The sequence below is a fragment of the Buteo buteo genome, chromosome 8 (assembly GCF_964188355.1).
Source record: "Buteo buteo chromosome 8, bButBut1.hap1.1, whole genome shotgun sequence".
Taxonomy (NCBI): domain Eukaryota; kingdom Metazoa; phylum Chordata; class Aves; order Accipitriformes; family Accipitridae; genus Buteo; species Buteo buteo.
In genome coordinates, this window is record NC_134178.1 from 40,884,046 (window position 1) to 40,905,183 (window position 21,138).

The 21,138-nt window shown below is 45.4% G+C and overlaps 1 protein-coding gene across 1 annotated transcript; it reads left to right on the forward strand.

Moving 5' to 3' along the window:
- The first annotated feature begins 66 nt into the window (after positions 1-66).
- On the forward strand, positions 67-15,030 carry ILDR1 (immunoglobulin like domain containing receptor 1). Its single transcript, XM_075034762.1, has 8 exons — positions 67-121; positions 3,131-3,301; positions 5,284-5,433; positions 6,158-6,277; positions 6,431-6,577; positions 10,890-11,021; positions 12,831-13,642; positions 14,705-15,030. The coding sequence occupies exons 1-8, from the start codon at positions 67-69 to the stop codon at positions 14,744-14,746; spliced, it is 1,629 nt and encodes a 542-aa protein (XP_074890863.1). The 3' UTR covers positions 14,747-15,030.
- The last annotated feature ends 6,108 nt before the right edge of the window (positions 15,031-21,138 follow it).

A 21,138-nucleotide genomic window follows, 5' to 3' on the forward strand; every position in this document is an offset into this window, starting at 1 on the left:
GAGGGCCTGTGGGCGCGGCGGGGTGGCCCGGCCCGACGTCCCCGGGCGGGTGGAGGAGGCCGCGCCATGGCCCAGCGCGGGCGCTGCCGGTGGGCGCTGCTGCTGGCCTGGCTGCCTGCCGGTGAGTGGGGGCCGCGCCGGGGAGGCGGCGGCGGGGTCCCGGTTCCCTCCGGGGTCCCTCCCCGCCCCGGGACACCCCTGTGGCACAGGGGGCCGGGGCCCGGGAGGCGCCGTCGGGATTTGCTCGGGGTTAACGTGGTGCGGGGGGGGGGGGGGAGCGACGGCGGCCCCGCGGCGAGGGGAAGGGGTGGCCTGGCCCCAGCGAGCGTTGTTTTTTCCCCCCGGTGTCCTTCCCCGCTGGGCGGAAGAGCGGGGCTTTCCCGAGGTGGGTGCGAAAGCCATGCGGAGAGGAGTTTCGTTACCCCAAAGGTGCGGCTAGGTGCTCACCTAGGAGGAAGTGGCCGCCGGCTTCCTGGCAGCCTCCGGTATCGCTCGTGTGCGGCCGGCTCGGTTCGGACCGGAGCACGGGGTACAAACACGGAGGGGTTCCCCTTTGGCTTGTGACAAGCGCCCACCCCAGCCTCTGATGCTAGCTCAGCAGCCCCAGACACTTCGGGGTTCTGGTGTAGCGGCAGAGCTTCCTTACCTGCTAGATACGTGCTTGTAGGGAGAATAGGAGCTCACCTCCGTGTCCACGGACGGCCTTCAGCAAGCAGAGTCCTTTCTGCCAAGCTTTGCAGGTTGCCTGACAGCTTCTGATCTCCTGTAGGAAATACAATGATCGTTTTCCTTCTTGGACGCCTGGGTCTTTGCTGATGATTTGACTTTAAATACCAAAGTTCAGTTTTTCACAGAGAACCAGTAAAGGAAGCAAAAAAATATGCAGGTATGCTTGTTGATTGTCTTGCTTGACAGCCACCTTCCTGCATGATATTCTAGCTAAAACTTGGCTTCAGTGGCTCTGAAGGTTAGTGTCTTCAAAGCAAAGCCGTAGGCTTGAGGAAGCCGTTAACTTACTAGTTTGGTAGTGTCCAGATTTGTTCTTTCCAACCAGGGTAAGAAGGATAGCAGTGTGCAGCGGAGTAATGCAGTCCAAGTTTAGGAACCGGCCTTAATTTCACAACTTTTCAGTTTTCTTGGAGGACATTGGTATGAAACATCAGACGTGCAGAGACATCTGACTGTCCTCTGGTGGGAATAGTAGAGTTTTAACCTCTTTAGAAAATAAGGAACTTATTTTTCAACTCTGACTCTTTTGCAGAACAGAGGTAACGAGAAAGGATCCCTTTAATAAAGAGCTTTGGTTTCTGTAAGTGAAAAGCACATAGTGATTTTGAGTATTTTATTCTTGCCAGAGAGACGCTGCTGTAGGAAACCATGGAAAATCTGTTCTGTTTCCATGATCCTTGACAGGTCAGAATTCATATGGGAATTAATTTGATTGACAATGAAATCAAGGTTTTGCCAATCTTGAGAGTTTGGATTTTGGGTTGGTTTCTCGTGATTTCCTGCAGTAAGATCCTGTGGGTCAGCTATTTCACAAAGAAAGCTGAAACATGATGTGTTGAAGTACAATGCTCTTAAATAAGAGCAACTGTAACTATCTGTGACCAGTCTGGACCTTGCTGTGCTACAGCATTACAAAAACTGGAGATCCTTGGTTTTGCTAGAGTTTTGCACAGCTGCTGGTATTTCTGTGTTTAAGTGCATGTGCATATATCTTAGTTTTCAGAAAAGCCTTGGACTCAGAGTTTACCCTGGTCCTCTGTGTGTTTGTGTGGTATTTTTAAGGCAAATAAGTTTGCTCTGCCCGTGCTTTGAGTTGGCTGACCAGGAGTCCGTTTCAAACCAGAAACTGAACGAGTACTGCACTGATGATATCCCACTGCAGAATTACTTGTTGAGGCAGCGTTGCACCTCTGCAGCATGTTTTCCAAGGATGGAAACTGACTGAGCTCATATTTGCCTGGAACGTACTGTGGAGGTGCAGCCTAAGAGGACACTGAAAGAATGATGCTTGCAGTTGTGGTCCAGATGTTACTACAGAGTCCCTTGTTCCCTTGCACGCTCTCATCCTGAAAACATGGAGTAGAGGGAAGGCCTTTGAATATACAATAAAAATCAAGTGTTGGTTCATGGAGAACCTTTCAGTTGGTACCTTCCAAGCCTCCCACTTTCCTTCCCTCCTTTCCTGCTGTCGTGCTCCCCAGTTAAGAAGCAACTGGCATTGCACTGCAACCCCTGCCCTGTTCTCCAGGCTGTATTCCAGACAGGGCATCCCACACTTGCTCCGCACTATTTGTATTTCCTTATCAAAGGCAACTGGTGATAACTTTGCTATTGTTAATGACAAGCACAACTTACTGTATTATCAAAGTTTAAATAAGATAGAGATGTCTCTGGAGTGTGGCTAAAATAAAGCATAGCTTATGAGAAACTTTGTAAAACGTTCCTCAGTGGGTGCAGCTGCTTGGATAGAAAATGCTGTGGAGATTGTTATGGATGAGTTCTAAACAAACATAACAACAGCTTCATTAAAAAAGAGAAAAACTGTAATTCATGTATGTTGTTCTGAAGTGGCGATAAACAGATTAAGTTTAACTATGATGTTACAGCCCAAAAGCTGTATTGTCTTAATCCTGGTCACCATTAGATGCCATTCTGATGACTGTCTTAGCGAGACCTTGATAAAATTCATTTGGTGTTTATATGAACAGATGGCGCTGCAGAATTTTTCTGGTTAGGATGACAAGCATCCTGTGTGCTTCTGGGCCCAACAAATTATCTCCCTCAGCTGGGAGGGACAGTTTTCCCCATGCAGAAGGAGAACACAGAGTGATGTGCTACATAATGACTACTAATAGTTGCTTTGGAGAAAATAATTCAGTCTGTAAGGCAGGCTAATGCAGCTGGCTCAAGCTGCCTTCTGTCAGGGAAAGATGGGACTCATACTCTAACCAGCGTTTCTAATTCTGGATGGCTTCACCAGTGGGGCTGGTGAGCTCCATAGGTGCAGGTCCTGGATGAGGCCAAGGGAGATGTACTTTGATTGTTGGTCTGGTACAGAGTGAAAGTTGTGATGTGTGGTCTGTTCCTGTGGGCTGACTGCCTTCTGTGTTCTCATTTGCAGGTTGCCTCTCCCTTCTGGTGACAGTGCAGGATGTTGAGCGTTATACTACCTTATTTGCCACTGTCGTCCTCAAGTGTGACTATAGCACCTCAGCTCAGCTACAGGACGTGGTGGTGACCTGGCGCTTCAAATCCTTCTGCAAGGACCCCATCTTTGACTACTACTCAGTCTGTAAGTGTCAGGCTTGTCCTCCAAGGAATCCATCTTCAAACGGAAAGGAAGGGGAAGGTAGACTTACTGTGTAATACAGGCTTTTGATCTCTTCCTGCCCACAAACCAGAAATCCCAGCCAAAGCAGCTCATTTGTCCTTTTTGTCATCAACTCAGAAGGCAGAGAGGCTCAGCCATGTTTGACACTTCTCAGTCTTGGCAGCCCCATCTTATGCTTCAGCATGTTTGAAAGCAAGGGCCCTGCAACAAGTGGACTTTATGACTCCATGGGGGACCCCATGGTTGGAGCTAGATACCTGTGACCAGGTGTTACTGATTTTAGAAAGTAGAAGAAACATGCATTATGGAAGGCAGAAAGACTTCTAAGTAATAACATTTAGTACTGGTGGCAGCACTTCATGTGCAGACATTCTGGTGTGTGCAGCCTTAATTCAGGAGTGTTTAAGATGGTTCTTAAAATGGTATGCAAACTGCATCCTGGGGTGCATCAAACACAGTGTAACCAGCTGGTCAAAAGAGGTTATGATCCCACTATATTTAGCATTGCTGCGGCCTCACCTTGAATACTGTATGCAGTAGTAGAGAAGTGGAGAGGGAGGTGCTGATCTCTTCTTCCTGGTATCCCGTGATAGATGTGTGGGAATGGTTCAAAGCTGTGTCAGGGGAGGTTCAGACTTGACATTAGGAAATATTTCTTTACAGAGAGGGTAGTCAAACACTGCAACAGGCTTCCTAGACAGGTGGTCGATGCCCCAAGCCTGTCAGTGTTTAAGAGGCAGTTGGACAATGCCCTTAACATGCTTTAACTTTTGGTCAGCCATGAAGTGGTAAGGCATTTGGACTAGATCACCATTGTAGGTCCTTCCAGCTGAACTCCACTCCTCTATTCTCTCTCTTTTCTCCCCCCCTTTCTCCCCCCTTTTCCCCCCTTCTCTTCTCTTCAAACCCTGCAGCATGTTTAAGCTGGCCAACCTTAGCTTAACTGCACACTTAAAACTGAGCTCAGAGTGGGGGTGTGGACTTGTTTGGTGTCTTGGTGCCCAAACTCTGCTTTATGCAGCCTGGATGGGTTGGGTAGGCATGTTACCAAGCGCTCTATAGCCTTGTCCACAAGCAGGTGGGTCCCCGGCTCTGCTGATCCCAGCATAATGCGAGTGCTTTGAGCCCAGGCTCAAGCTAATAGTCCCCAAAAGGGACAGAGAGCAGGAAGGTCACGGTGTTTGCTTAGTTGGGTCTGCTCTTCATGATCCATTGTAGATACAGCAATGGAGAAGCCTTTGACAAGCTTTGTGCTCTCCTCTCATCGCTGCAAGCCCTTTACAGACAATGCTGACTATATCAGTCATCTCCCCAAATATTAGCTCCCAAATACTTGGCAATTCAATGTTACTTTATATTGTGAGTCTGTCATAAGAGCATTGCACAGAAATGGCCTCTAGTCCTCCATTAATTCTGTTAGGTGTCTCTACACATAATCCTTAGCTGGAATCAGATGATGGATTCTTTTCTGTCTTTATGAGCTCCACAGCATCTAATGGGTTACAGGAGGGAAAGGGAGACAATCCCTACAGCAGTTCATGTATGACTGGAGGTTTTATTTGGCCAATAAACACACTTTTGTTTTAGTCCCAGTACTCCTGGGAGTTTTGCGACTTCTTTTCCTTGCAGTTTATCTTCATACTGGGAGCTGCCTACCACCATTACCTTCTTTCTGCTGTTGATCTTTCAGTTGTGAGTGAAGGAGGCATCTCCTCTGCAGCTCCTCTATTTGCAAAATCTCTGCCATTCCTGTGGCTCTACCTCTGTTTGCTTTTGAGTACTCCAAAGCACTTTGTTCTTGCTGGTTTGAAGCCATACCTTGTATTACTAAACTAAAGCAAAAGCACACATGCATTCAAGAGTTTCTCTGCTGCTCACAAGGGGATAGAAATTGGTCCTTTGAAATAACTTTTGACATCTTATTTGGTGATGTGTGTTTGTAGCATACCAGGCTGGTTTAGCTCTTGGCCAGGACCCATCTGATGACTGCAATGACAGCCAGCGAAAGGTGCGCATTGTCATCCAGAAGTATGGGCAGAAGGAGCCTGTGCTGGGTATCGACTACCAACAACGAAAGATCACCATTCAGAACCGTAAGTGGCTTGACCTCCCAGGCAGGCAGTGAACTCAGTAACTATCCAATATCTGGGCCTACTAAGTGAAGAGAAGCATAAACATAGCTAATGTAAGCTGTAGCTTCCATATTCTGTGAGGTGGCAGTGGAATAAGAGCTGTGAAGGGCCCTGTCCCCAGCTGGCCTGAGGGTATTGGAGGTACCACAAGCTAAGGTTGAGCTGAGGATGCCTGAGCATTTTGCTGAAGAGCACAAAAGTAAGCTGAGGACCCCAGAGGCTAGGAAACGGTTCTTTCTTCTAAGAAGTACTGCATAATTGTATGCTCCCTTCTGTCCCTGGAGCAATAGCTGTTGCTCCTGCCAGAAGAGTTATTGGGATGGCTGGCCTAACAGGGACAATGATCTGTGTTCCAAAACCAGTAGGGTTGGCAGCAGCTGGTATCTGTTAACATCCACCACCCAGCAGCATGCTGGGTATTTCACTCCACACAGAACTAGTCCTGCTTCTAAGTAGCGTTGCCTTCCAGCAACACAAAGAAAAAAGGGACTGGCAGTTAATGCTGTTTACGGGAGTTCTCAATGGACTCAAATGGGATTGTTTGAAGGTGATGGCTACGCTTGGGAAGAGGGGAGATGCAGTACTGTATGTCACCTGCAGGCAGAAGGCCTTCTTAGAGTGGGGCCTGAAAGTAGTGTCTGTCAGTCCCAAATAGCCCGCTGACTTCTCGGTCCCTCTCCCACAGGGGCAGACCTTGTCATCAGTGAGGTCATGTGGTGGGACCACGGCATGTACTACTGCGCTGTGGAAGCACCAGGAGATACCTCAGGTGATCCAGACAAAGAAGTTAAGCTGATTGTTCTCCGTAAGTGCCTGTGGTTTGTTGCATGGGTGGCAGGCATCTCCTCCTGTTCTCTTCCTCCCCACTCCAAGATGTCTCCAGCAGTGGAGAGGTGCTCACTAACTTACTTATGCCCAGGTACATCAGGATCCTCTTTCTCTCTCATTTTTCCCATAGACTGGCTCACAGTACTCCTCATCATTCTCGGTGGCCTCCTCCTCCTTCTTCTGATTGGAGTATGCTGGTGCCAGTGCTGCCCCCAGTATTGCTGCTGCCACGTCCCATGTGTCTGCTGCCCAACCCGGTGCTGCTGTAATGAGGAAGGTGAGGTTCAAGCAAATGTGCGTCCATTCATGGCTTCTGTCAAGACAAAAGCTTGACTGGGAGCTCGCTGAGGTCCACTTTCTCCCTCCAGTTCAGCATCCATATAGACTGAGACATTTCTTTGGCCAATGTGACCTCTGTGACCAGCTTATCTGAGTTTAGAGGAGGGGAGCTAGGATACATGGAGCCCATCTTGCTCCTCTGTGTCCTACTTTCAGAAGTTCCTCCTCACTCACATCTTGCTACCAACTTCTTTCATGTCGTCCAGGTCATGATCAGCTCTCTTGTATGAGTAGCAAATGCCTTGGTACTACTCTCCAAACTGGCCTAACCTGCAAGTGTGTTGCTCTGAGAGGTAATTATGTAAAAATTGGAATTTTCTATCTTCATGTTATTTTCAGAGCTGCTCCTTCCACAAGAAAAAGGTTTTGTTTGTTTTTCTTTGGGGAAGGAAGTGAGGAGAAGGAAAGGAGAAAGATGGTCTCTCTTGGTGGTCAACGGTGCAAATGCATTCTGAGGCTTTGAGGGGCAAGAGAAAATTTGTTGTGTGTCATTTTTAGCAATAATAAAGATTCTGCAGCCAGACCCTGTTCTGTTAGTGAGGCCACCCTTTGAATTTTGACTGCTAAGGTCATATAACATCTGTGCTCCTGTAACTGAAACTTAGTAGCAACACAAAGTGGACTGAGCCCCCCTACAGTTTACACAATCTGACAGGAACAAAATGCAACAAATACATTTATTTATCACTGAAATCACCAGATTTTTCCCTGGATGCTACAAGGAGAGGATTTATGAACAAGGAGCTGTGTTTCTGGTTTCCCTTTACTTGTAAAAGAGCTATTTGCTATACCTTGGGAGTTAGTAAGCTGTTTTAGAGTTTTAGATTTAAGAGTGATTTGCTTAGCCCTTGCAAAAAGCAAACAGAGCATCCCTCTTATTGCTAAAAAACAAAACAAAACTCTTTCTGGGGCCTTTACAGGCTGTCAAGTAGAATGCGTGGTATTGAGGAGGCTATGGAAATTCGGCAGAAAAGTTAGTTTCCATGAAGGGAGAGAGAGGTGATGGAGATGAAAGACTCACACCTCCAGACTTCCTAGTTCTCATCAAAACAGGGATTCAGAATATGTGTGAGCTCCTTTTTGTTCTTCTGTGTTGTAGAAGATTCTAGCACACTCTAGACTGCTGCTATTGTCTTTCCTACCTCCTGCTGAGGATAGGTAGGAGGGATTCCTGTAGGGTTCCCAAAGCCTCTCCCTGTTCCAGCCACCTTGACTGGCTGCTGGATTCTGTGGCTGTAATTTCTATCCCAGCTGTCTGCCCCTTTTATTCACTCTGTAAGGTATCTTTGTGCCTGCTCCCCTCCTCTAGCACACCTTCTCTTCACTTCAGCCTGCTTCTGACTTACTTTTTTGCACTCCAAGAAATGAACTGGAGGCCTTAAAAACCACAAGAGGATAAATACAGGGGGCCTCTTACAGAACAGTCCTGAGGAATAGCAGTTTCGTACAAATGAAGAGAGGCAGAAATCCTCAACTAAGTCTTACGAGTTACAGTGTAAGCCCAGTACGGGTGATTTCTTCCACATTATTGGCCACTAGAGGGTAGCCTAGATCTGCTGAACAGTCATAGATGCCATGGAGGCAAGGTAATTCTGGGTGGTTTAAGTCAGGTCGTTAACTAACATGATTTTGAACCTAGTAATAAAAGAAGTGCATTGTTTGAGTAATTCAGAATTGGTGTACAGAAATATTAAACATGCCCCAGGAGCAAGCCAATTACATTCCCCATGGAAAGCTCTGAGAAAAGTCCACCAGGGTAAATATACATATGACCTCCTTCTGTTTCTATTAGTTCCTTTTCTACTGTGGACTTCTTCCACTAATGAATTGGTGCAAAACAGGATATACTTGCACCTGGGTCTGACTAGGTTGGAAAATATTTTTTTTTTGTTTTTTTTATAATTGGGTAATTGGCCCAGCAGCTCTAAAGTCTGTCAAAGGTGAAGAACAACCTTTCTCAGCAGGGAGTAAGTGGAGGGAACAACATGACATTCTGCCAAAGTTTTGTAGCAGGTGTGAGTTTTGCAATTACAGTGAATCTGACCTTCCTTAGATAAATATGTTCACTTTAAAAAGAGATCTGTAACTTTACTTCCATTCTGCAGGTGGGGAACCAGAGTATATATTGGGTTCAAACTAGAAGGCAAAGTATCGGGGGAAGGAAGAGAGGATGAAGGTAGTGAAGGAATTCCAAGGATAACTCTGTATTTGTTCAGCTGTAGGGAGAGATCAGAGAATTACAGGGACAGGATGACTTTGGTCCTAGTGACTGCCTTCATACCCTAAGGAGGGGAACCCTAAGTAGGTAGGCCCACAGCTGCTGGGTCTTTTACTCCTCAGTCAAAGACCATGGTCAAAACCCAGGGACATGCACTCAGCAGGTTCTAGGACATTCTCAAGGTGATAATTGGAGAAACAGGAGAGGAAGAGATAAGGCCTTTTTCCTTCTTTTTATCCTTTTTCCTCTTTCTCTCTTCCTCTAAACTGGAGGTAAATCCCTTGGGGAAAAAAGAATAATGAAGCATGTTTGACATAAAATGCTTGAAAGCTGCTACCTCAGGCCACACAGCTTTGAAGAAAAATCAAGAGTATTAGGATTAAAAACCCTGAAGTTTCCAGCTTTGTAGTTCACTCCGGTTGGAGCCAGGCAGGGGAGGGGGGGGGAGTTTGGAGTGGAGAACGAAGTGGAGCCGCATGAACTGTGGGGAAAGGGAAGGATGTGTTGAGAGGCATGGTCAGTCCGATTTGCTGCAAGTGGTACTCTGTGTAAATTCAGTGAAACAGCTAAAGGAGGACATGTTTAATAACTGGAGTGCTGCCTGAAATGGAGAGCTCAGTCCCAAAGAGCATGCAGTCTAAATGGTGCCTGCTGCAGATGAACCCAGGGGACAGAATTAATTGGAGCTCAGCTGTAGCCTGGTTTCTTAAAGAAGCAAGGCTTATGCAGTCAACCTGTCTGTCTATCCCCTGTCTCTTTCCCTCCAATAGCTTTTAATTTCATCAGCCAACTTCAGCCAGATTTATCAGAGGGGTAAAAGTCTCAAAGGCAATTACATTCCTATCTGTCTCCTGAACTGTATTGCCAGTGTTGTTCTGTTCATGCCTGACCAGAGAAGAGACTGCAGTAAAAGCCTAACACTTCTGAAACTCCACAGAAGCCATATAAGAGAAATTTTGTGAAGGCTGTGCTGCAGGAAAGCTTCACCCAGTAATGACAGACAAACCATGCGGAGTCAGGCTCTGTAAGGTCTGGGGCTTGCAGAATTTACTTGCTCATAAACTTAAGTTTTGATTGACTATGGTAGAAGGAGTAAGTTTCTGTAAGATGTTTTTAGGTATTTGCAAAAAAGCAGCAGCAATGAACAATAGTTTTGAAGACAGGGATGGTGAGGTTGTCTGCATAGAAGTGAGATGGAAGCGCTGAAAAAAGTGAAGTGGAGTTGGAGCCTGACCCCACGAGTAGGGGTGTGGAGTTAGCAGTGATGGAAAAACAGCAAGAGAGAGAAATTTCCACTGAGTTGCTCTTTTGGCACACTGGACATTGCTGTTGAGAACAGGAAATTTAGTTTATTCACCAGTTTGATCACTCTGTCCTAAGGGATTTAATCTGAGAGTCATGCTGAGTTAAATTACAGAGAGAGACAAGAGTGGTTGAAAGACTAGAAAGGGAGAAGCTGGACAGTGGATCTCTGAGTGCCCTATTTGTGGAACAGAGAGGAAATGATGGAGTATGGTGTGGAAAATATGATCTGAACAGACACTACATGAAGGTGGCAGAAAAAGGTCTTGTTTAGCTGTAAATCAAAGCCAAAAGGGGAAAAGGACCAATGATGAGCTGAAAGACTTTTAAGAGAGAGAAAACAGTGTGGTATGTCTTGCTGTGTGAAACATTATTTCCCACCTTTCTGCAACTGTACTTATAATGACAGGGCAGGTGGAAGTCTTGCATTTGGTTGTGCTGTGTACTTACTCATAGTGCCATTTGTTCCCAGTTGCTGGAGCTGTACCCTGAATGTCAGGCAGTGACCTTTTTCTTCTGTTTTAGGTAACTTTTTGAAGCTATACAACTTTGTATTGGAATTTCCTGTGCTCTATTTTACCTTTGTCATAGGGTGGAGAGAACTCTTCATTCTGTGAATTTCCTCTGTCTGATCACATCCAAAGGCTACAGTCCATCAGGCAAAACAGTATGTGGTCTGCAAGCTGTTCTCTCTGGACAGCTGCTGTAAGCTTTCTTCTTCCTTTTACAGTACTGGAACGGCATCGGTTCATGAAGCAGGCTCAGGCACTTGCACCTTGGATGTCACCCAACATGTTCTATGGAGGTGGTGACAGGAACTCGCAACTTTCCTCTTACCAGCTGAACCCTCTACTGCAACAAGGTAAGACCATGGGCATCATTTCAGAGGGAAATCAGGATGAGAAACAGGTAACTTCTCAGGGAGGTTCAGCTGTAAGGCTTTAGCCTCTCTACTACAAAAGAGAGAAGGATGTTCCTAGCATTACTCTATGTCCTAGCATGACAGCTCTGCTACAACTGCAGTGTGCTATAGACTTACCTGGGTAGATAAATACAGCCTATCTGTCTTAAGTGCCTTGCTAAGCTCAGTGCTGGGTGAAGTAGTTTAATGCTAACTAAGGTATATCTGTGCTACACCCCAACAACTGCAGGGTAAATATACCCAGCTTATCTCGCTTCATGTGGTAGAGGAGAGTACTGTCTCTTTGTTCTGCTGTGCTGGTCACGGTCAACTCCTTATAGCCAAAACTGACATGACAAGTGAGGTGCAATTTGTTTGAGTTCTTATCAAATGTCTAGTCTTCAAATGATTAAGGGCAAACTGCCTTCTGTGCAATAGATCTAGCCTGCATGCAGCAAAAAATGAAGGACTCTTTAATGAACCAGGAAGAATTTTCCAGTTGTTCTGCCCCAAAATTGCATGTATTAGTGGTATTTTTTTGTAACTTTAATGGAGGAGGGAAGATTGAGTCTCTGAAGACCTAGAGAAATAAGTAATAAAATAACTTATTACCAGTAATATTATTTAATTGCCCAAGGAAAATAGGGCAATACAGCATAATGACTTTTATCAAATAAATAGAACATATTTTTCATCTGAAAATATTTCAGATTAAATTCAGAAATTTTTCATCACTATACAGCAGTCACAGATTTACTCTGTGTCTGATGAGTCTTACCTGTTGTTTGAAGAAATAGTTTGCAAACATCTTAAATGCTAGATTCAAGATGTTTGAGTATATACTTTTTTAGCCTGCTAGTTAACTGTACACTTACCATTTTTCCTAGTCAAGGCATCACTTTTCCTTAGGAAGATCTGGTGACTGAGCCACCATGATTTAAGACAGAATACACTGAGTCTTCTCAAGGAAATCCATGTGCATGCTGGCAGAAAATGGGCAAGTCAGTTCCTCAGGCAGTTTCTTAGCCTATGTTTTCACAGTCCTTGAATCTCCTGTGCTTAAGTTTCCCTTAAATTTGTTTCAGGTCAGCTTTTTAGAGATGTTGCGTAGAAGGGACATCTAAGGTCACCTAATCCTACCTCTTACTCAAAGCAGAACTGTCAGCAACCTCAGTGACATCAGCTGTGGCTTTGTCCAGCTGAGTCTTGGAAACCTGCAAGGATGGAGATTCCATTACTTCTTTGTGTAACTGTTCCAGAGCTGGACCAGTCTCCTAGTGAAGAAACTTCTCCATTTGCTACTTACATCTATTCATACATGTGTGTCTGTGTGTGTGCATACATATAAAAATTTCTTTTTCTTTTGCAGCATTGGTTCATATTTATTCCAGTTCAATGAGGTATAAGAGAAAACACTATGAACTTTCCCTGATTTTTTAAAAATAAAATTTGGTATCAATGCTGTAGGAAAAAAATGTTCCTCTCTCTAAATACATAAACTGTATTTCCATGTGTGCTGGATGACTTTCATTTCTTACCTCTGTGGTGCCCAAAACACAGATCATGCTGCAACTTACTACTCTTTGCACCTTACCTTGCATGGTCTGGATGTGCTGGCTGGGGTGCTTGAGACTCATGCAGCTCTTGCAGTGAGGAGGAGCAGGAGGAGAGAGGCTCAAAAGAGACTCAGCCAGGATTATTAGTGCAGAAGGGCCCTCTGTTTATGTTTTCCTCTTGACTTGCTGTGTTCTCCTGTGCTTTTATCCTTAGATGTGTCTCTGCAGAACAGTCTTCCACTGGTGCAGCCACAAACTCAGCTTTCCCCTAATAAGGGTGTTTTGGACTATCTGGAGTCTGAAATCCAAAACATTAACATGTCACAGCTCCGGCCACCTTCCCACCAGCAGCAGGCTGTGCAGCCCAGCTTGCTCTCCTCCCTGAGCTCTGAGATCATGCCACCTCCTCTCACTGATCACATCTCTTCCATCCATGGGAGCAGCAACTCCTCACGGCCACAGAGAGCTGCCCATGCCCCCAGACCCTGGGACTCTGCAGTGGAGGACAGGAGGGAAAACCGGAGGTGGCCCTTGCCTTCCAGTGGGGATTCTCATTCCAGCTACAATCGGGAGCCCTGGGACAGGCAGCAAGAGAACCATCCTCAGAGGCAGAGGACAGGCGGCTACAACGGCAGGCCCCAGCACTCCAGACGGGATGTGTCACCCCCACGCCAGGCTGAGAGGGGCAAGAGCAGCAGCAGCAGCTGCAGTTTCTATCCAGAGGAGGCCAAGGAGCGCTCCAGCCGCCACCATCGTGGCTGGAGACAGGAGCCCACAGGGAGGCGAGACTACCAGCACCACACCAGGAGGAGCAATAACTCAGGTCAGCGGCGGCACAGCTACTCTCCCCCTTCTCGCCGTGGGTCGTGGAGCTCCTCAGAAGAGCAAGTCCGTCTCCCAGTGACAAATCGCAGGCTGCGGCACCGGTCTCGGGAATGGCCAGAAGATAAACCCCCCAGTTATCGCTCATTAGAAATCATCCCAGGTCAGGACAAGAAGCACAAAGGTAGTGCAGGGCCACGCTCGGTGAGTCAGCTGCCTTTTTACTTTCCCATCTAAGGGAAGAGGTGTGTTTTGGGGAGTGAGAGTGAATGTTTGTTACTTTCTGCAGTCTGCTGCCTATCAAAGGGATGGCAAGGAACACTGGGTGCCCTATGCAGCTGGGTTACGAAGAGGCTGCCGAGTTCCCTGCCTTCAGGCATGCGTTGCATGGCTATAGTGTGTTCAGGGGCAAAGTGAGCAGTCAAATAAAGGAGGTCACCTATCACGTCCAACACCGGGTGACCTTATACCCTCTCACTCCTGTCCCCACCTGGAGGCATTTGGGGCTCTATGTATGTGTTGGTGTTAGAGTAGTTGTTCTGGCACTGCCTGGGGAGAAAGCACTTCTAGAGTAGGCAGCAGTACTGAGTATCCCTCTGCAACTCTCTCTGATGTTGGCTTACTTCTGATTTCCTTTAACATGTGCATGATTCCTCTATTGTTGATCTCCAATGTTTAATTTTTATAGTATCTTGGTGATATTTTTAAGATGGTTCATATGCGAAAGCATCCAGGTAAGATGCCTAAAGCTACATGAAATAAGCTATAAGATCATGGGTGGCTATAGTGGTAAGAAATGTGTGATCCTCCAGGCCAGGTGGAAGAGAATGGCTCGCTTGCTGGGACTCCTGAGAACTGAACATGCGTTATATGGGCAGTGAACAGCTATTGTTCACAGCTCATCTTGTCAGTTTACACTGGGACTACATTTCAGGGAGCAACCTAAGTGTGAAAAGCTTCATATCCAATTGCTAGTCTCCAAGTTAAACAGGGTATTCCCCTTTAAAAAATTAAGGTTTTTTTTAAATAAAAAAAATGTTAAGTGTCCCTTATCACATATATGCAGAATTTTACCAGGTGGGAGTCTTCTCAAAGGGCTGTATTTTGCACATTACCATCTTCCCTTCCGAGTTTTGGAAGGAAGTGCAGTTCTAGTCCCGGCTGGGATGTGTGTATGTATGAATGGTTTTGTTATGGTGCAGGTAGGAAGACATATGATTTCCATTCATACTTCCTTGTTCCTGAATGTTTTGTTTTCTCTTACAGGACAGAGGAAGTTCCCACAGTGGAAGAAGCATAGTCATTTAACGCCAGTACTGAAAAAACTAAGATTCCCACTGGACTCCTCTTAGCTTTTCTACTATGTAGGTTGGGATGGCTGCTTTTGACTGAACAGACAACCAGCAAAAAAAACAGATGAAGCAGCTTCCCCTTAGACTTACAACTCTGAAGAATCTATGTCTAGTGCCCATGAAAGCAATACATAACCCATTTTTATTCTTGCTGTGATTTGGAAACTTAGGTTTGCAATGGTCTGTGGTCCGTTCAAAACATTCTATTGGAAACAGCAGATTTTTTCAGTAAATGGTATATTCCCAATCTTTAAAGAGAGATACCCATTGTCTTTGTTAGGTCCCCTGGCACTGTGAGAAGCCCAGTCCATAGAATGCTCATCCTTTGCACACCAGTTACTGGAGAAGGGCTCCCATGATCACAGAGTTGTAAAGTCACAGGACAGTAGAATAATTTAGGTTGGAAGAGGCCTCTGGAGGTCCTCTGATCTGGTCCCCTGCAAGGTCGGTGAAGGAAGGCATAGCATCTCCTTTCTAAGGCACCTCTGTTGTGCTTCAGAATGTGTAATGTTTGCTGCTTCTGCCTGCCTGCTCAGCATAGTTGGGCAGTTGCTTCCTTTTGTCCCCAGTAAGCCTCTCTCCCAAAAAGAAGGATCACAGTGTTGGAAGGATGTTTGACTGCCTGAATAAAGGCTCACTAGCACATCTGCAAATTGCCAGCTTATCCTCCCTATACTGACTGTTTCACAACCTGCCCTACTTTATGCTTAGACCTTAGTGCCTTAAAAGATATTTGTTCTAGCCTTTAACTCAGACTTGAATTTATCTGTAAACTTAAAGGGCTAAATTTACCAAGGTTTGGCTGTCCCTACAGGGACTGAGCAAGGTATGACTACTGTCCCTCACACTATGGACCAGAATTTCCTTCAACTCTAGGAAGCGTGGCTTTGGTGGATATATCTTTCCTAAGCCGTGTACTCTTTTCCATGCATTTTATATGCTCCATTTGCTCTCTGTGCCATCATATACATGGGATGGGATAAAGGGCTCTGAAGAAGTCTTACAGTCACCATTTTTACTATTCTTGATCTTTACCCTGACACTTTTACCAACTCTGCATATGTGGTGCATCTGATCTGTAGCTAGATTGCAGGGTTTTCTCATCTCTCACCTTGCAACTAGAACACAGAATTTTTCTATGCTCTGAGACCAGTTGTGAAGGAGAAGAACTTGGCATTTCTCCTTGATGTGATTCATCCACTGTTTTCATTTAAAATGTGCTGGAAAAAGAGAGGTTCTCTGGATGCTGGATGCTTCCACGGGAAACTGGATTGCCAAAGGCACTTCTTGGATTCAAGAGACTCAGCTGTTGGCAAGAAGCTTTTGGAGCATCTTGTTAATTATTTTGTAACCCAGAGGTACTAGAGATTGGCCAGTATCAATGACAGTATTGCCTAGCTTATTTCCCAGCCAGTGCCACGTGGACACTTGCTACTATTTGTTCTTTAATGTCCTAATTACTGATGTGCTTATGCTTTCTCTTGGAAGACTGGCTTGGAGAGGCTTTCACTTGCAAACCTCCTTTTTTTTTCTTTGGACAATGATGGGAAACATCACACTTGGAGCAAATGCTCCTAGCTGGATATCCAATGCAGTTGCTGGTCAAGCAAAGGCTACTACCGAGAGTGCTCATTTTCCTACAGTTTCTTGGCTGACAGTGCTTATTTCTAATTCCTGCATATGGAGATAAAGCAGGAGGAACCACTAGCTTCTCTGTTTGACTTTGTTTCAGAAACAGAGGCCTACTTTTTGAAGACAGAGGGGCTGTTTGCCGGGAATTGATGGCTAACACAAGAAAGAGCTAAAAAAGACTAACTCCAAAGTTTGAATCCAAGAAAGGAAGGCTGTGTTAAGCATGGTCCTTGTCTACATTAGATGCAAACTGTGAATAATGTGAACTGACCCATGAGTTACATCTGAAATATAGGGAATTAAGTGTGTTCACAGAACTTGCAAAGCTGGTATTGCTCTTGAATCTGGTTCTCAGCCACTGGCTGTGAATCATTTTTATTCTTATTTAATGACATGAGGATTTTATGCACCCTCTCTTCTATGATGGGCTAGTATTTTTATTAGTTAAGAGGAGTTTATGGTGACTGCAATGACAGAAAACAATGGGGCTCCTTCTTCTGAAGCTAACATCCTGTTTTGACTTTAGCATTGCCCTCTGGTGACTTTTAGCAGATACCCAGGGCCCTGCAGATTCTACCCTTGGAAGCTGAATTGGTGGCTTGGAATTTGACCCTCTCCTTATGCTTCCAATAGGTCCATATATCATGCAGGACAACTTCTTCCTGTCATCTCAACCCAGCCCAAATGTCCAGGTTTCAGAGAAGGGCTGCCCATTTCTCCAACAAGAGTAGAGGCTATGGAGACATCAGGTGAGATCCCAAGACGGTAGGATGGGAAAGAGTTGACTTTCCTTCGCATACAGGCGTGTATAAGCCAACGTGTGTCCAGCAAGTTTTCCCAAGTTTCCCCTCACACAGCAAGAAAACCCAGATGACTGTGTAACAGTAGCAGCTGTTGAAGCTTGCTGCTGTAGTATGAGCGCACTAACTGCAGAGGTTGTGCTTTTTTACGTAAATCCTATGAAGGAGCTCCCTATCTTTATTTCTTCCTCTAGTCCCCATAATTGAGCTAGGGTGACTAATTGTAGATTGTGTGAACACATTTGTGCTGTATGAAGTCTGAAGAGTTTTATCTTTATCATACTTGAGCTCCTCTTCAGTCGCTTTGTTCATATTTATAGAAACATTAAACAAAACTCTTCAGGGACAATTGATTGTATCTCACTCTTAATTCTGTAACTTCTTAAATTGTGACAGAAGTAGATTAGGTTATCCAGCAGGGAAGCAGAAATGGCACCAGGTTTACTGGTCCACAGACCACTGCGGTTCATAAAACACTAGTTAGTGGGCTCTGAAATAATGCAAAGGAAATCTGTATATGCATGCTTTACAACTGCAAGCAGACAGAAAATTGGGAAGGAAATAGTCTCTGCTTTGAGTGCTTATTTCTAGTTTTAATTGGCTATAAATGAAAGCCATTGTGACAACACTACACAATACTATGTGGACTCTTTTTTCCAGTAAGATCACAGGGTCTTTGACTTTTTAAAAGAGAGAGAGAATTGAGCAGCTCAAATACTGCACACTGAAAGAAATAACAGTAGGAAATAGCCTAGCCTTGTTCTTTCTATGTTGCAATTTATTCATGCTTAATTTTTCAGCCATTCCAAAGATCTGATGTTCGTATGTCAGCCCATTTGTGATGAAAAAAGTTGAATATGTTTCACATATGGGAGTTACTGCCATTCTAGACTTTTGTTCTTCCTGCCATGCAGTTGAGGGAATATACCTTACCCCCAAGAATGAATTTTCTGTCTCAGATAAGGTGTCTTGACAGCCACTGGAGTTACCCTAATTTAAAATAATAATGTAATGAGTAAGTGACCATGCCACATGGAGCAGATAAGGATGTCCATGCTGCTCCTGTCAGCTGTTTTCCACCTCAGACCAGAGATTCATAAGAGATATAAAAAATAATGCCATTTTTCTTTGATTAAGAAAGGACTTGGAGTATCTGGCTTTCTTGCTTATTTGCAGAGTGCCCTGCTATGCCGGAATGCCGTTCCAGGAATGGAGGACAAGGGCTGCTTCTTGTGCAATCATTGATCTGGTCTTGGCAAGTGCCTGTTTGGCAGCAGAAAGTGCTGAAATGCCCAGTTGCTATCTCTGGGATTGTATACGTGATAGCACTAGCTAAAGTTAGCCTAACTTCAGGCAGGGGGAAGTTACCTTGTGTGATAACAACCACAATGCAAAGCTTTTCAGCAGTATGTATTACTACATAGGGTAGCTAAGTCCCCTCTGTGTTACTACCTCCAGCAGCACATCAGTTTAAAACACCCACTTAATAAGGTTAGAGCCTTCCATTTGTCGACCTGACATAGGAGAAAGATGACACTTGAGGTTACATTAAATTAACCCCCACAAGTAATGAGTGTTCGTTGCTATTTCTGCAAAGTTTAATGCCTATAATGTGCCTTGTGCTGGTCTTCTGAACATCATTCCAGCTGTAAAAGCAGATGGTAAATGTGCAGATTCTCTTCAATGACTGTCAAATGTTTAATTAAAACACAAGAGAACTTTCAACCAGTTGCTCTTGTGTGTTCTTCCTAGACCATATATTGCTTTTTAGTGTTTGCACCAGAAGTGGAACTGAAAAGTCTCTGTTCTTCCTTCTGGAATTAACCTTGTTATACATTAGTAAGAATTTTCTGTTGTTATTTTTTGGACAAAAATGAGAAATGGTGTGCTTGTATGGGGGATTTTTTGTTGTTGTTCTTATTTTGGGAGACTTCTTTCTTTGTTTTTCTAAGAAAGAAGATAATTTGAATAAATACACACCAAGAGAGTGGAAAACCATTGGCAGCCTTCTTTAATGATGTGACCCACTAGCAATTGCTGACTTGGCTGCCATGTCTGTCAAACCGGAACGCTTACTATTTGGTTCTAAAGTACTTTGAGCTCCATGAGAAGAAAAGTCTTCCAGAAATTTTGCTTGGTTGATAAATGAAGATACTGGTTGAGCTTTTCCCACTTTCCACGTGTGACAGTCACCTAACAAATAAGTGGCTGACATAAGAATGGAGGTCTGTTGGATCTCACACAGTAGGCTTAATTTATGCCTCATGTCCTCCCCATTCCCTTTAGCTAATGCCCTTTGTAGCTCAGTGTTGCAACCTTTCTGTCTCTTCCCCCTACTGCTCAGTGGTTGCATGTGCCAAATACAGATAGTTGGCCTGACTGAAGACCCAACGGGCACTTTGAACTTGAGCTATGGGAAAACACGCCCTACAGCAGCAATGCAGCCACTTTCTGACAGGGACCAGGTCCTCAGGGAGCCTGGGGAGAAGTTATCATAGAATCATAGAATGGTTTCGGTTAGAAGGGACCTTTAAAGATCATCTCATCTTCCCTGGGCAGGGACATGTTTCACTAGATCAGGTTGCTCAAAGTCCCATACAACCTGGCCTTGAACACTTCCAATGATAGGGTGTCTGCAACTTCTCTGGGCAACCTGTTCCAGTGCCTCACCACCCTCACAGTGAAGAATTTCTTCCTTATATCTAATCTAAATCTACCCTCTTTCAGTTTAAAGCCATTACCCATTGTCCTATTGCTACATGCCCTTGTAAAAAGTCCCTCTCCAGCTTTCTTGTAGGCCCCCTTTAGGTGCTGAAAGCTGCTATAAGGTGTCCCCGGAGGCTTCTCTTCTCCAGGCTGAACAACCCCAACTCTCTCAGCCTGTCTTCATAGGAGAGGTGCTCCAGCCCTCTGATCATCTTTGTGGCCCTTCTCTGGACTCACTCCAACAGGTCCATGTCCCTCTTATGCTGGGGGCCCCACAGCTGAACACAATTCTCCAGGCGGGGTCTCACGAGAGTGGAGTAGAGGGGGAGAATCACCTCCCTCAACCTGCCGGTCACACTTCTTTTGATGCAGCCCAGGATACGGTTGGTTTTCTGGGCTGCAAATGCACATTGCTGGGTCATGTTGAGCTGCTTGTCAGCTGATACCCCAAGTCCTTCTCTGCAGGGCTGCTCTCAAACCATTCTCTGCCCAGCCTGTATTTGTGCTTGGGATTGCACCGACCCATGTGCAGGACCTTGCACTTGGCCTTGTTGAACTTCATGAGGTTTGCACAGGCCCACCTCTCAAGCCTGTCAAGGTCCCTCTGGATGGCATCCCTTCCCTCCAGCATGTCGACTGCGCCACAGCTTGGTGTCATCAGCAAACTTGCTGAGGGTGCACTCAATCCCACTGTCCGTGTCACCGACAAAGGTGTTAAACAGCACCAGTCCCGATACCAACCCCTGAGGAACACCACTTGTCACTGGTCTCCACTTGGACATCAAGCCATTGACTGCAACTCTTTGAGTGCGACCATCCAGCCAATTCCTTATTCACCGAGTGGTCCATCCATCAAATCCATGTCTCTCCAGTTTAGAGACAAGGATGTGGAGGACAGTGTCAAATGCTTTGCACAAGTCCAGGTAGATGACGTCAGTTGCTCTTCCCTTATCCACCAACTCTGTAACCCCGTTGTAGAAGGCCACCAAATTTGTCAAGGGCACGATTTGCCCGTGGTGAAGCCATATTGAAAGGCTGCAATAAGGTCTCCCTGGAATCTTCTCCTCTCCAGGCTGAACAACCCCAGTTCTTTCTGCCTTTCTTCACAGAAGAGGTGTTCCAGCCCACTGATCATTTTTTTGTGGCCCCCTGGACCCACTCTAACAGGTCCATGTCTTTCTTGGGCTGGGGGCCCCGGAGCTGGATGCTT